The 13,582-nt window shown below is 33.2% G+C and overlaps 1 protein-coding gene across 1 annotated transcript in view; it reads right to left on the bottom strand.

Annotated features, from left to right (window-relative positions):
• The window catches only part of LOC146953643 (uncharacterized), a 30,659-nt gene that overhangs the window by 14,922 nt on the left and 2,155 nt on the right, over positions 1-13,582 (bottom strand). The window contains exons 3-7 of the mRNA XM_085710957.1: positions 12,599-12,666; positions 9,397-12,239; positions 8,783-9,031; positions 7,965-8,687; positions 6,251-7,060 (exon numbers count right to left, since the gene is read on the bottom strand). Coding sequence (XP_085567083.1) covers positions 6,251-7,060; positions 7,965-8,687; positions 8,783-9,031; positions 9,397-12,195 — 4,581 coding nt within the window. The 5' untranslated portion in view covers positions 12,196-12,239; positions 12,599-12,666. The remainder of the gene's footprint in view (positions 1-6,250; positions 7,061-7,964; positions 8,688-8,782; positions 9,032-9,396; positions 12,240-12,598; positions 12,667-13,582) is intronic.

Raw genomic sequence — 13,582 nt, 5'->3', positions numbered from 1 at the left:
TCCTTTGCGACGGTTGACAACTGTCGCAGCACCTGTTGCGGCAGTTGGAGTGGCTGTTCTGCGAAGGGTCGCAAATGACTGTTGCGACCCCAACATCCGTGACTGTTGTGGAAGGGTCGCAATTGTACATTTGCGACCCTTCTAACAGTCGCAATCTGCCATTTTAAAAGTCGCAAAATGCAGTTTTTCTTGTAGTGTTTCAATGGACTTTCAGCACAACTTTTCCGAATTTAAATTGAAAACTGGTATTGATCGGTACATAATTGGTCTTAGGAGTAAACATGAAAGTTTTAGATAATTTTGTTAGCTTTCTAGTGGCTTTGGGTTGACGTGAAAATGATGTTTGGTCTTTAAGTTATGATGAAAATACTACAGGGAGGTCTTAGCGAAATTGTACGGTGACAACATTCTCTGTTTCATGTTTTTGCATTTTGTTCATATGTTTTTGTTTTGAATTGATCCTTGTTGTAAACATGAAAGTTGTTGATATTTGTGATATCTTTCCAGTAGCTTTGGTTTGACATGAAAATATGTTGTGGATAATTTATTATGTTTTTACAAAGATACATAGTGAATTATTGTTGATGTTTAAATACGATGTTATATGAAGTTGTTTATGATTGATGAATATGATGTTTTAAGATGTTGCTTATTATCATTTGATATTGTTATATTATGATATGACATGAATTATTTATGTGATCCATATGTTGTCAAGATGCTAAGATGTTAAGATGTTAAGACGTTAAGATGATAAGAGTTGTTAAGTCGTCGAGTCGTTATGAAGTCATCAAGTTGTTAAGATGTTATGTTGTCAAGATGTTAGGATGTCATAGATGTTCATGAAGTTGTCTAAGTTGTACGAAAGTTATGTCGTTGCATTAGAGTTGTGTCGTTGCATAGTCAGAGATGGGGGCTTAATGCCCGACAGGTCCTTTATGACCTTAGAGATGGGGGCTTAATGCCCGACAGGTCCTTTATGACCTTAGAGAAGAGGGCTTAATGCCCTGGTGGTACCACATGCATAATGAAAACGTCTAAGATGATTTAAGATGATTTGAGAAGTAGAAGTTGCATAGTCGAGTCGAAGTTGTTAAGATGTTGAGATGTCAAGTTGTCAAGTTGTTAAGATGTCAAGTTGATAAGTTATTAATGAAGTGCTATGATGAATGAAGACGAATGATTTATGATAAGATGTAACGTGAGTTATAATTATGTTGATATATGAAGTTGATTACGAATTAGATTATGAAGTTGTTTTCGGTAATGCTATGTTTGATAATAATACTTATGTGAAATTTACATGATGATGCTTATGATTATATTTGATATTAGGTGTTGATGCTTATAAATAATGTTTAATGAAATGTGGTGACGTTTGTGATTAATATTGATGTTATGTGATGATTGTTGGAGACTATTATTTGATGTTATATGATGATGTTAAGATTAGTAATTGATAATATATGAAGATGTTTATGATTAGTATTAAGATAGTTTTACGACCAATATAAGAAGATTAATGACACTAGTTAAGGAAGTTTAAGTTGTTAGATATGATTAATGAATTATAAGATGTTTAAGTTGTTGAATGTACTTTATATGATTTATATGCTTAATATTATTGTTTGAGAAATCTCACCCCTCTGCTTGGAAATGTTGCTCTTCGTATGGGTAACTTGCAGGTAACCAGGATTAGTTGCGGTCGTGAGTGGACTCCTCACAAGTGTGTCTTAGGTGCTCTGATACGTAACGAGATGGGATTATGTCTTCTATTTCTATTTCTTACGTATTACTTATGGATTTTTATGAATAAATGTTGAACAAGACTTGAGATTTTTATGATGAGGCCTGCGTGCCAAAGACTTTTTATGTTGAATGAACTAATTCCGCTGCGAAGTTTTGAATTACTTATGCTAAATGATTTTGAAGAATAAATTGCTATTTATTCAGTTTATGAATTTTTTAAGAAGTGTAGCGTTCCGTTAAAGTTGAATTACTCTGATTTTTAATTATGAAATTTTTACGTTGGGAAAATGGGGTGTTACAATTGGTATCAGAGCAGGTCGGTCCGTCCGGCCAAGTAGATGAGTCGTTGTGTCGTGTCGTCATGTTTTCTAGTTAGTAGTTATGTTTTTTTTTTTCATGTGATCATGTTTAACTGACTAACTTGATGTGGTTTTTGTGTTTTGTTTGAAGAAGTAATGACTAAATTTATTTTCTATTGTGCTTGAATTTCCAGGACGAAATTCTTTTAAGTTGGGGAGAGTTGTAACGCCATCCTTTTTATTTAATTATTTTAATTAGTTTTAGAATATATTTATATATTTATATGATGTATATGAGGGATATATGATTTGTTGAGATTAGATGTCTTTTTATAATTTAGTTAATATATTTTGTTGAGCGATATTTTGTTATGTTATATGTTGGTATTTACTAGCATAATATATTTGTTAATTGTTATAGATATATATTTGTTATTTGGTGTATTATTATATATTTAGTAGAGAAATATTATTTATTAGAATATGAGGATTATTAGTGTGAGTAAAATTGGAGGTTAGAATAAAAAGAAGAATAAGTTGTTGGGCCTAAATAGATTTGGGAAGAATATTTTAGTATTATAAATAGAGAAACCAAAAACCGCTTTTTGGAAAAGAGGAGAACAAGAAAGAAGAGAAGAGAAAAGTAAAGAGAAGAGGAGAAGATCTTAGGAAATAAGAACGCTGCTGCTGATTAAGGAATTAATCTAAGGTGAGGGTGAGACTATCTTGCATTAATATTAAGTTGTTAAATCATTAGATTACATCTAACAAGTTGGGGAGAGTTTGTGAGAATTTAAATTAGGGTTTTGAGAGAGATTTGATGATTAGATGATGAAAACTTGTTGAATTGATGTAGAAATTGTGTACAGACCTTAGATAATCCATAGGATGATTATTGGAAGTAGTTTTGAGGTTAGCACCATGAGATTAGGTGAAACTTGAAGAAAATCTGCATTCTGCCCGAATTTTGATATTAAAACTGGTATTGATCGGTGCAGAATTGGTCTTAGGTGTAAACACAAAAGTTGTAGGTATGGATGTTAGCTTTCTAATGCCGTTGGTCTCACGTCAAAACGATTTATAGAACTTGAGTTATGGTCAAATTACTGCACGTAGGTCACAGTGAATTTTTATGGACTTTCAGCACAACTTTTCCAAATTTAAAATGAAAACTGGTATTGATCGGTACATAATTGGTCTTAGGAGTAAACATGAAAGTTTTAGATAATTTTGTTAGCTTTCTAGTGGCTTTGGGTTGACGTGAAAATGATGTTTGGTATTTGAGTTATGATGAAAATACTACAGGGAGGTCTTAGCAAAATTGTACGGTGACAACATTCTCTGTTTCATTTTTTTGCGTTTTGCTCATATGTTTCTGTTTTGAATTGACCCTTGTTGTAAACATGAAAGTTGTTGATATTTGTGATATCTTTCCTGTAGCTTTGGTTTGACATGAAAATATGTTGTGGATAATTTATTATGTTTTTACAAAGATAGATAGTGAATTATTGTTGATGTTTAAATACGATGTTATCTGAAGTTGTTTATGATTGATGAATATGATGTTTTAAGATGTTGTTTATTATAATTTGATATTGTTATATTATGATATGACATGAATTATTTATGTGATCCATATGTTGTCAAGTTGCTAAGATGTTAAGATGTTAAGACGTTAAGAGTTGTTAAGTCGTCGAGTCGTTATGAAGTCATCAAGTTGTTAAGATGTTATGTTGTCAAGATGTCAAGATGTTAGGATGTCATAGATGTTCATGAAGTTGTCTAAGTTGTACGAAAGTTATGTCGTTGCATTAGAGTTGTGTCGTTGCATAGTCAGAGATGGGGGCTTAATGCCCGACAGGTCCTTTATGGCCTTAGAGATGGGGGCTCAATGCCCGACAGGTCCTTTATGACCTTAGAGATGGGGGCTTAATGTCCGACAGGTCCTTTATGACCTTAGAGAAGAGGGCTTAATGCCCTGGTGGTACCACATGCATAATGAAGACGTCTAAGATGATTTAAGATGATTTGAGAAGTAGAAGTTGCATAGTCGAGTCGAAGTTGTTAAGATGTTGAGATGTCAAGTTGTCAAGTTGTTAAGATGTCAAGTTGATAAGTTATTAATGAAGTGCTATGATGAATGAAGACGAATGATTTATGATAAGATGTTACGTGAGTTATAATTATGTTGATATATGAAGTTGATTACGAATTAGATTATGAAGTTGTTTTCGGTAATGCTATGTTTTGATAATAATACTTATGTGAAATTACATGATGATGCTTATGATTATATTTGATATTAGGTGTTGATGCTTATAAATAATGTTTAATGAAATGTGGTGACGTTTGTGATTAATATTGATGTTATGTGATGATTGTTGGAGACTATTATTTGATGTTATATGATGATGTTAAGATTAGTAATTGATAATATATGAAGATGTTTATGATTAGTATTAAGATAGTTTTACGACCAATATAAGAAGATTAATGACACTAGTTAAGGAAGTTTAAGTTGTTAGATATGATTAATGAATTATAAGATGTTTAAGTTGTTGAATGTACTTTATATGATTTATATGCTTAATATTATTGTTTGAGAAATCTCACCCCTCTGCTTGGAAATGTTGCTCTTCGTATGGGTAACTTGCAGGTAACCAGGATTAGTTGCGGTCGTGAGTGGACTCCTCACAAGTGTGTCTTAGGTGCTCTAATACATAACGAGATGGGATTATGTCTTCTATTTCTATTCCTTACGTATTACTTATGGATTTTTATGAATAAATGTTGAACAAGACTTGAGATTTTTATGATGAGGCCTGCGTGCCAAAGACTTTTTATGTTGAATGATCTAATTCCGCTGCGAAGTTTTGAATTACTTATGTTAAATGATTTTGAAGAATAAATTGCTATTTATTCAGTTTATGATTTTTTTAAGAAGTGTAGCATTCCGTTAAAGTTGAATTACTCTGATTTTTAATTATGAAATTTTTACGTTGGGAAAACGGGGTGTTACAACAAGCATGTTAGATTGTGGCTTGGTTTTTCAGGTGCTGATCACAACGACCCAATCATCCATTTTTCTCAATTTTCGAATTACTTGGGTGGTAGGAGGAGTTGTCGATCATTTCTCCAGCTTTTGTGGCTCCTGTGCGTTTGGCTCATATGGAAGGAACTTAATAATAGAATTTTTAACAAGTCATTCTTCCATCATGGAGCTTATGGAAAAAGTTAAGTTCCACACTTATTGGTGGTTAAAGACAAATAACGCCTCTTTTGTGTATGGTTGTGAGCGGTGACGGTCAGACCCTTTGTATTGTTTGGGTATCTACTGATGCTAGTTTCATGTAATTACATGTCAGACTCTTTGTTCTTGAGCGTCCTCTTTAGTACACCTTGTGCTTAAGAGGCGTCTCTGTTTGTGTTACTTTATATTTATTGCTTTTATTATTTTCTTCCCAAAAAACCGCATGGTTATTTTTTTTTTTGAGTTAATAGGTCTTTACCCCCTGTAATATAGGTCATTTCCGGTTTTCCCTGTAAATTATTGTTTTTATCTATCCCCCTGTAATTTTTTTGTTTTGATTTACCCCCCTAATAGGCCAAACAAAAACGGGGTAAATAAAAAAAAAATTATTTACATGGGGAAAAATTATTTACATGGGGGAAAATCGGAAAGACCTATATTACAGGGGGTAAAGACCTATTAACCCTTTTTTTTTTGAAGAAACTAAATAACCCACAAAATTGGCACCGGAGATATTCGTACCCGAGACCTTGCAGAGGAGCACACTCCCCAAGACCTAAGCCAATAGCACCAGACCAACTCAAGTGGGTTTGCATGGTTTACTTATTACCTTTTAGTTTTACATCAAACACTATTTCTGATGAATCACAATTTCTTCATATCCATCCATGTAGCACTTGCATTACATTTGAGGGAAAATGCACATGTGATAAAAAAACACGTTCCATGAAGTTTCAAATTGCAAAACAACACATTCTGATCAAGTTGGTTATACCACAAATGCTTTAGCTTAGGGTAGTCAGAAATGGTTAAATATTTGAATTTACGAAATGCAACTTGATAAATCTAATTAATTATGGTTGCAAAGAAAACAAAAATAAATAAATTATAATAATAGAAAAGCAAATCATGATATTTTACACAAGAAATAAAGTGGTAAAATCAAGCATACCTTATTTTCAAACATGTTGTATATTGTATTGTTTAGATTTCCCTTCCAAAGCCATTCTGAATTATTTTCTGCAATTTTAACTTTTCGAAGAATTGGTGTACTTGTATTTCCTGCTGAAAAAATCTTCATGCGAGGACATTCCCTCACAATTACTTCCTCCAACGATGGAAACTTCATGAAACACTTACTAGAGCTAACTTTGATGAGGTTTGGTAAACATTCCAACATCAAAATTTGTAAACTAATGAAAGCAATGTCAACATTTTCTACTCCATTAACTACTTCTTCAAGTGAATTACAATCTTTTATCTTCAGCACAGTGAGCTTGTCCAAACTTCGTGCAGTAGGAGTTGTGATCAAATATTTTAGCCCATTGCATTTTATTACCTCTAACTTTGTGAGATGACTAAGGGTGACGGAGGAAGGCATCAAATTTGTCAGACTAGAACAACTATCAACATATAAGTATTCAAGGAACTCAAGAACAGGGTCAATTTGGGATCCTTCCTCACATATATGTTGAAGTTTAGGTAATTCATTCAATAACAGTTCTTTGATTTGTGCATAAGTCCTCTCACTTGTTTGTTCTTTATCTTGGAATATCTTCTTGAAGCAACTCCACTCAACAAGTAGTGACTCAAGAGTATGCACATTTTCAAGAAACCAATAAGGAAATCTTGCCTCTTCAGTGTTATAACCATTCAAGCCAAAACATGTCATTTTGCAAAAGAGGGCACTTGGGTTTTGGGTTTGCAATATCATGTCAGCATCCGCCTGTGCCATCTTCAACTCCTCCAAGTTTGGGATCACCTATAACATATTTAATTGTTGTGAATTCTTTGTGAAAAACACACCAATAAAAACTTGATGCGTGGAGCAAATTAATGCCAAGCAATCAAATCAAGCGGGTGACAAAATAATTCAAACAAAAATAAACAGCAAGAGATAAAGAAAGAAGAAGAACACAAGAATCTGTTTACCCAGTTCGGTCTAATGATGACCTACTCTGGGGGAGAGAGCAGCTCTCGGTTCCACTATAATGATACAAGTTTCTTTACAAAGAGATATTGAGGGTTACAAGAATCAGTCTTCAAACCTAATTCTACCCTTGTCCCAATCTCTTCCCGTGACCAAGAGACTCAATACTAATAGTGTTTTGTTCGAGGTGAATCAAAACAATCCCAACCCTAGTGTTTGTTGCCAAGAGAAATTCTCTATAAACCCTAGTTTGTATGTTGGCTTCTAAACCCTGTTTTCTACACACATATTAATTTGATACAACGCTTATATTTATAGTGGAAAACATCCCTCAAAAGGCCCATGAAAAAGCCGTCTTTAATTTTCCTGCTGAACGACAATTCGGGTGCCGAATTATCTCCCTCGGGCCTCGAAAAATGTCGCGTCTAAAGACTCCAAAGCCAGGCAAAAATCGGGCCCCGATGTGCACAATTCGGGCGCCGATTTGGCTTTTCTAGGATGCAATATTTTTTGAGTCATTTTCCAACATTAATGTTTGGAAAGCATTAAACATTTTATTATTGAGTGAAACAATACTTACTATTGACTAAAACTTGTCTATTTAATTTTTGCCAATACCTCTGTACTTTTTTCAATTATTTCCTCAAGAAATTGTCAAATACTTTTACACCAATTTCTTACTCTTGTAAAAAAAAAAAAAACACAAGTCCTACATTTATTATATTGATATTCATACCTCTTCGCCAATGAAAAGTGGTTGTTGCGTTAAAACAAAGTGTTTGTTATCTCGAAAATTGGAGCTTCTTGTAGAATGAGTTCTAAACAAATTCAACTTTGTACATTTGTAAACATCAATTTTCCTCAAAGATGGACATAGCAGAGTGTGATTTCCAGCATAGAAACCATTGAGTTTATGTAAGCCCCAAAGAAATAAAGTAGTTAGTTGATTAAACTCAAATATGGGATCTTCATTCACGCTAGATTCTTTCTCCTCTCCAACAATTTCCTTCATATTCCAACAGTGTTGTACATGAAGTTCTTTGAGATGTGAGCAACGAGTGGCTACAGAGAGTGGTAATAGATATTCCAAGCTTGCGCAACTATCTAGTTTTACATTTATTAGATTTTGAAAACTAAGAATTCCTTGAGGATCTCTACTCCATATCTTTTTCAGCTTCAACAGTTTATCTATAGTAACTTCTTTCAAACATGTCCTAACCTCTTCACTGTTGTTTTCATTGAAATTCAATTCAAATATCTCTTCAACTGAAAAACAATTTGTAACCTCCAACTTCTCAAGCTCATTATATGTGTTTTGCATTGAAGAAGGAAAAACCACCACAATTTTCTTACAATTGTTCACTTCCAACATCTTCAATGTTACAAATTGGTAGTGCCATATTGACTTCAACTTGTCCATATCCTTAAGTATAATTTTCTCTAATTTCAAAAAATGAACCTATGAAATCATGAATAACCACCATCAGTATAACTCATTATTTAAATTACAAGTTTAAAATTAATTGGATGCTCCCAATAATAGAATTACCATACCTCTTTTACTGCATTATTTCTATCTATTTTAGCTATTATCTCCTCCATCGTAGAACAATTACTTATCTCAAGGTGTTTGAGGTTCTTAAAACTTTCAACCAAAGTAGAGGGGAATAAATACTTCAATCCAACACAATCATCGACAATCAAGCTAGTCAAGTTGCACATTGATTGATGATTCTCATCCCAAATTTGATTCAAATTGAAAAGTGAGCTCAATTTAAGGGTATCCAAATTAGGAAATGCAACCTACATAAAAACAAATTAACAGAAATCATTAGTCTTATAATATGAAACATTGAAACAACTTCTAACTAATAGTATAAAATTAAAAAGTAAAAACTATGAAACAATATGAAGTCTTCAAATACAAGAATCTATTTAAACATATTTTTTAAGAATAAAAACTAACTTATAACTAATAGCATACTTATAATTGTAGTTTCGTGGAAAAAAAAATAAGCATTACAGTTTTTTGAACAGAAAATTGATCTTGTTCATTTACTCAATTGTTTTTTTTCCTTCACTAAACGTACCAAATTATTCATGAATCAATCTGTTTGTACATATCACAAAATTAAACATTATATCATTTGTATCCGAAAATAGCATACCTGAGCATTGAAAAATGGTGTAGTAGAAGCATAAGGCTCTACACCTTGATACTTTTCCTTACTTCTAAGATGCGTCAAATAATCAGAGGCGAAATTATCAAGTGTTTCCAAATGTTCTAAAATCAAAGAACGCAATTGAAGAAACTCAATTTTTTCACTTGTGATATCATTATTTGCACTTGAATTGTTGTCTCCGAACACTATCTCCTTCATAGAATTGCACTCACAAACTTCAATCTTAGAAATGTGGGAAAGTTCTTTAACCACTGCATAGGAGAATATATATTTTAATTGGACACAGTTTTTGACTTTGATAACACTGAGATTTCCAAAAGAAGTAATTGAAGGTTGACCATGACAAACATGCTCCAAGTTTTTATGATTAAGAAGTACTAGTGTTTCCAAGATGGGAAATGACACATGGATTTGATTCCTCTCTTTAGAGTCAACGATGTGCTTCAAGTTAGCATTATTTTGGATGTGGAGATGTTTCAGAAATGGAAATCCTTCCCCATTTAGTTGATAAAGCACATTTTGAATTCCATCTACATCATCCAAGTACAAATTCTCAACACCTTTAATTAATGCTTTAATTCCATGCTCCAAATGTATGTTTGTACCAAGTTTGAGCATCAATGTTTTTAAGGTTCCATCCATAATGTCAGACCAGTCCCATACATCTCCAATAGCTATTTTATATCTTTCCAGCTTCTCAAACACTAATTTCAAGTCCCTTGGCAACATCCAAGACTCGTGAATTTGTAATTCTAGAGCTGTCAATTTGGGTAGCTTTTGAAGCTCAGCAATGCTAGCATTTTTATTTTGAACCGTTGAATTCACATCTTTCCAATTAATAGAGGTATTTCCCATGTACAACTCCTCCAATTTAGTCAAACTTGATATGATGTCGGGTGGAACCACTTCTATTCCTGAATGGCTCAAATCAAGCATTCTCAATTGAATCAATCTCCCTATTTCTTTTGGCAACTTGATTATTGAAGATTTCCAAAGGCGAAGAATTTCTAAATTTTGCAAAGCTTCTAGTGCAACCATATTTTCCAAAATGCAATAATCCAAACACAATGTTTGAAGGTCTGTTAATAACTGGAACGATGTGGGTAATAATGTCAAGTTCAAGTGCGTTAAATCTAGCACTCTAAGGCTTCTCATACCCTCAAAGAAGGTATCAGGAATTTCAAATGATTGATTCTTACTGTTGAAATAGAAAAGCTTAATGTTTGGGCAATCAATCGATGGAGGAAGCTCGTCAATATAACACCTATCGAGAATGATCTGCGTGCACCTTTTAAAAAAATCCTTTGTTGGCCATTTCTCATCAGATTGTTCTCTTAGAAGTACATGTTTGTCCCTACATGCTACGGAGATAGCAAAATCACGAACAAAGTCATGCATATGAATATGTTCACATGTTTTAACTTCAAGAATAAGACATGTCGCCACCAAAGATTTGATTATTGCGTAAAGCCTGTTTCTTGCATCATCTATGGTATTAATATGCTTCAATATGTCCAACCCCATTGCAACTTTGACAAGGTACTCTATTTTTTGACCTGACAGTAATGCAAAAAGCAAGAAGAGTGCCCTCATTTCATCACTCTCCAATGAGTTGTAACTCAATTCCAAAGCATAATAAGTTCCGGGGTCCATCTCTGTATGATCATTACTTTGTAATTTCTTCAATGCATCTTTCCAAGATTCAACATCCCTCTTATTTTTCATTGCACGTGCTACTGTCACTACACTAAGAGGCAAACCTGCACATTTTTGGGCCACTTGAAATGATACATCTTTCAAATTGCTATCTTTAACCACATCCCCTGCCATAAATTGAAACAAGCTCCATGTCTCGTTGTCACTCATAAGTTCAACTTTGAAAGTGAAATCCTTTGGAACATCCATTTGCAGCAACACTTCTTGATTTCTACTTGTCATCAACAATTTGCAACCATTATGTTCATTACCAAATGGAATCCCTACTGTTTTCAAATCAAGTATGGTCCATATGTTATCTAGAATTATAAGGATACTTTTCTCCATCTTGATTCTTTGTCTTAGACGTTGTGCTCTGCCAAGAATAGTCTCCTCTTCGAATCGTAGACTCAAAAAATCGGCAATTTCCCCCTGAATTCTTTTAATGTCTGGATTTTTCGATACTTCTGTCTTAACCACTTTATCGAACAATTTATTTTGCTTGGCTATTTGAGCAATTTTCTCCACTAGAGTGGTCTTACCCACCCCACCCAACCCATATACCCCAATGTTGCGTGAAGTAGGATCTGTTAAAACCTTCACAATGTCCTCCTTAAGAGACTCCCTTGTGTCATACATTTCACCATCTCTTGTTGAGGAGGAGGGTACTACATCTAGAGGTGGAAGGTAGCCAATTCGATCAAAATTCTCCTTTCTTTGAACTAGAACATCTTTTGTAATTTTTGTAGCTTTCCTACTTAGTTGATGACGTAAAATCAAGTTGGGGAACGACCATGCTGAGCACCTAACATTGGCATTGCGAGGATCGTTTTGAAGCCCATTCGCCTTTTCAATAACCTCGTTCACTTTCTCCAACCAATTCAGAACATCCTTTTCAATTTCTTTACCGTTTCCCCTTTCACTTTCAACCAAATGGATCATTCTTTCTCTTGCAGCTTCAAGGTCTACAACATGATCCTTTAATGTCTTGAAGTTACATTTGTAGAATATCGAGTAACTTGCTTGACGTGCAATAGGCACAACGGTATATTCTGCTATTTTTGCAACAACAGAAATTAAAATTTCCATTGATTTTTGCTTCTTCTCCTCTTCTTTGTGACTTGAGTCAAAATCTGAAAGTGAAAGTAAAAAATACTATTTATGGATGAACTCAATATTTTTTGTCCTAGGCATTTAGTTTGAGAGATAAATAATTCATTTTAGAGCTCATGAAATGTTTTCTTGTAGTCATGTGCTAGCTAACATTAGAACTGTTAGTGTGAGTTTTTCATCAATTGGCGTTAAAACTTTTAGGAAAATTTTGCTGCCATTTTGGGTTCCACAAGATCGGAAAGATTAGTCTCCATATCAGTAACGCGTGAAAGATAACTGGTTGTTATTTTGTTATAATTTTTTAAAAAGTAGATTAAATTACTAAAAAAAAAATCATTAGGCCTTTTGATTATGTTTTGAAGAGCATGAACCCTCTTACCAGCTGGATTATGAATCAACAACGGAACAACTTGTGCTTTTGATGGTGCGATCTACAAGACTGATGGTCTGCAAACAACAACAAATTAAAACAAATCAAATGGATTATGAATCCTAAAGACTAGGTGTATCGCATGGAGAGTAAATGATATGCAAAGAACATACTAATAAATTAATTTGGTTAATTGGGTTGATTTCAATTGTAAAATTGTTATAATTTACTAAAATATTATCATTAATTATAGTCAATAACCGTGGGTGTCATAAAAAAGTGTCTCTAGTATGAGTTGAGATCTTCTCCATTTTTTTTCTATAGTATTGTAGTTTTGAAAGTTTTTCAAATGTAATACTCCCCACTTTATTTTAATTGTCATTTTAGTATTTTATTACTTTATTTTAATTGTCATTTTAGTATTTTATTTTTGGCTTAAATATGCTTTTCGTCTCTGTAATTTGGGTTAGTTTTGGTTTTCGTCCCTGCAAAAAAAAAAAAAATTGAACAACAACCCTGCAAAATATTTTTTGTTTGAAAAAGGTCCCTGACCCCACCAAAATGCTGAACTGGCATAATATTCGCCACGTGGCGCTGATGTGGCCGGCCACATAATATTCTAGAAATTGTTTTTCAAAATTAAAAAATCTAAAAATAATTTTAAAAAATAAAAAAATCATAAAAAAATTCCGATTATATAATTTTAAAAAATTTAATTTTTTGAAATATGAAAAAAAATGGAAAACTATATAATTTTTATGAAAATTTAAATTTTAAAAAAATTATTTCATTTTTTTCGAAAAGTTTATTTTCAGAAATTTCAGATTTTATAATTTTCAAAAGGCTTAATAGCAGTTTTAACCCCCTAAGTTTCAAGAAGTTGCGATTTTGGCCCCCTAAGAAAAAAAACTACAAAACTGCCCCTTAAGTTTTGCCCCTAAGGCAGTTTTGGCCCCCTAGGCCAATTTTGACTCGGTCAACGCACACATGGAC

The sequence above is a fragment of the Medicago sativa genome, chromosome 1 (genome assembly GCF_051527215.1).
Source record: "Medicago sativa cultivar Bolivia chromosome 1, Bolivia_mono, whole genome shotgun sequence".
In the NCBI taxonomy this organism is placed as follows: domain Eukaryota; kingdom Viridiplantae; phylum Streptophyta; class Magnoliopsida; order Fabales; family Fabaceae; genus Medicago; species Medicago sativa.
The sequence above is the reverse complement of the archived record's forward strand: the minus strand, read 5'-3'. Positions and strand labels throughout refer to the sequence as shown.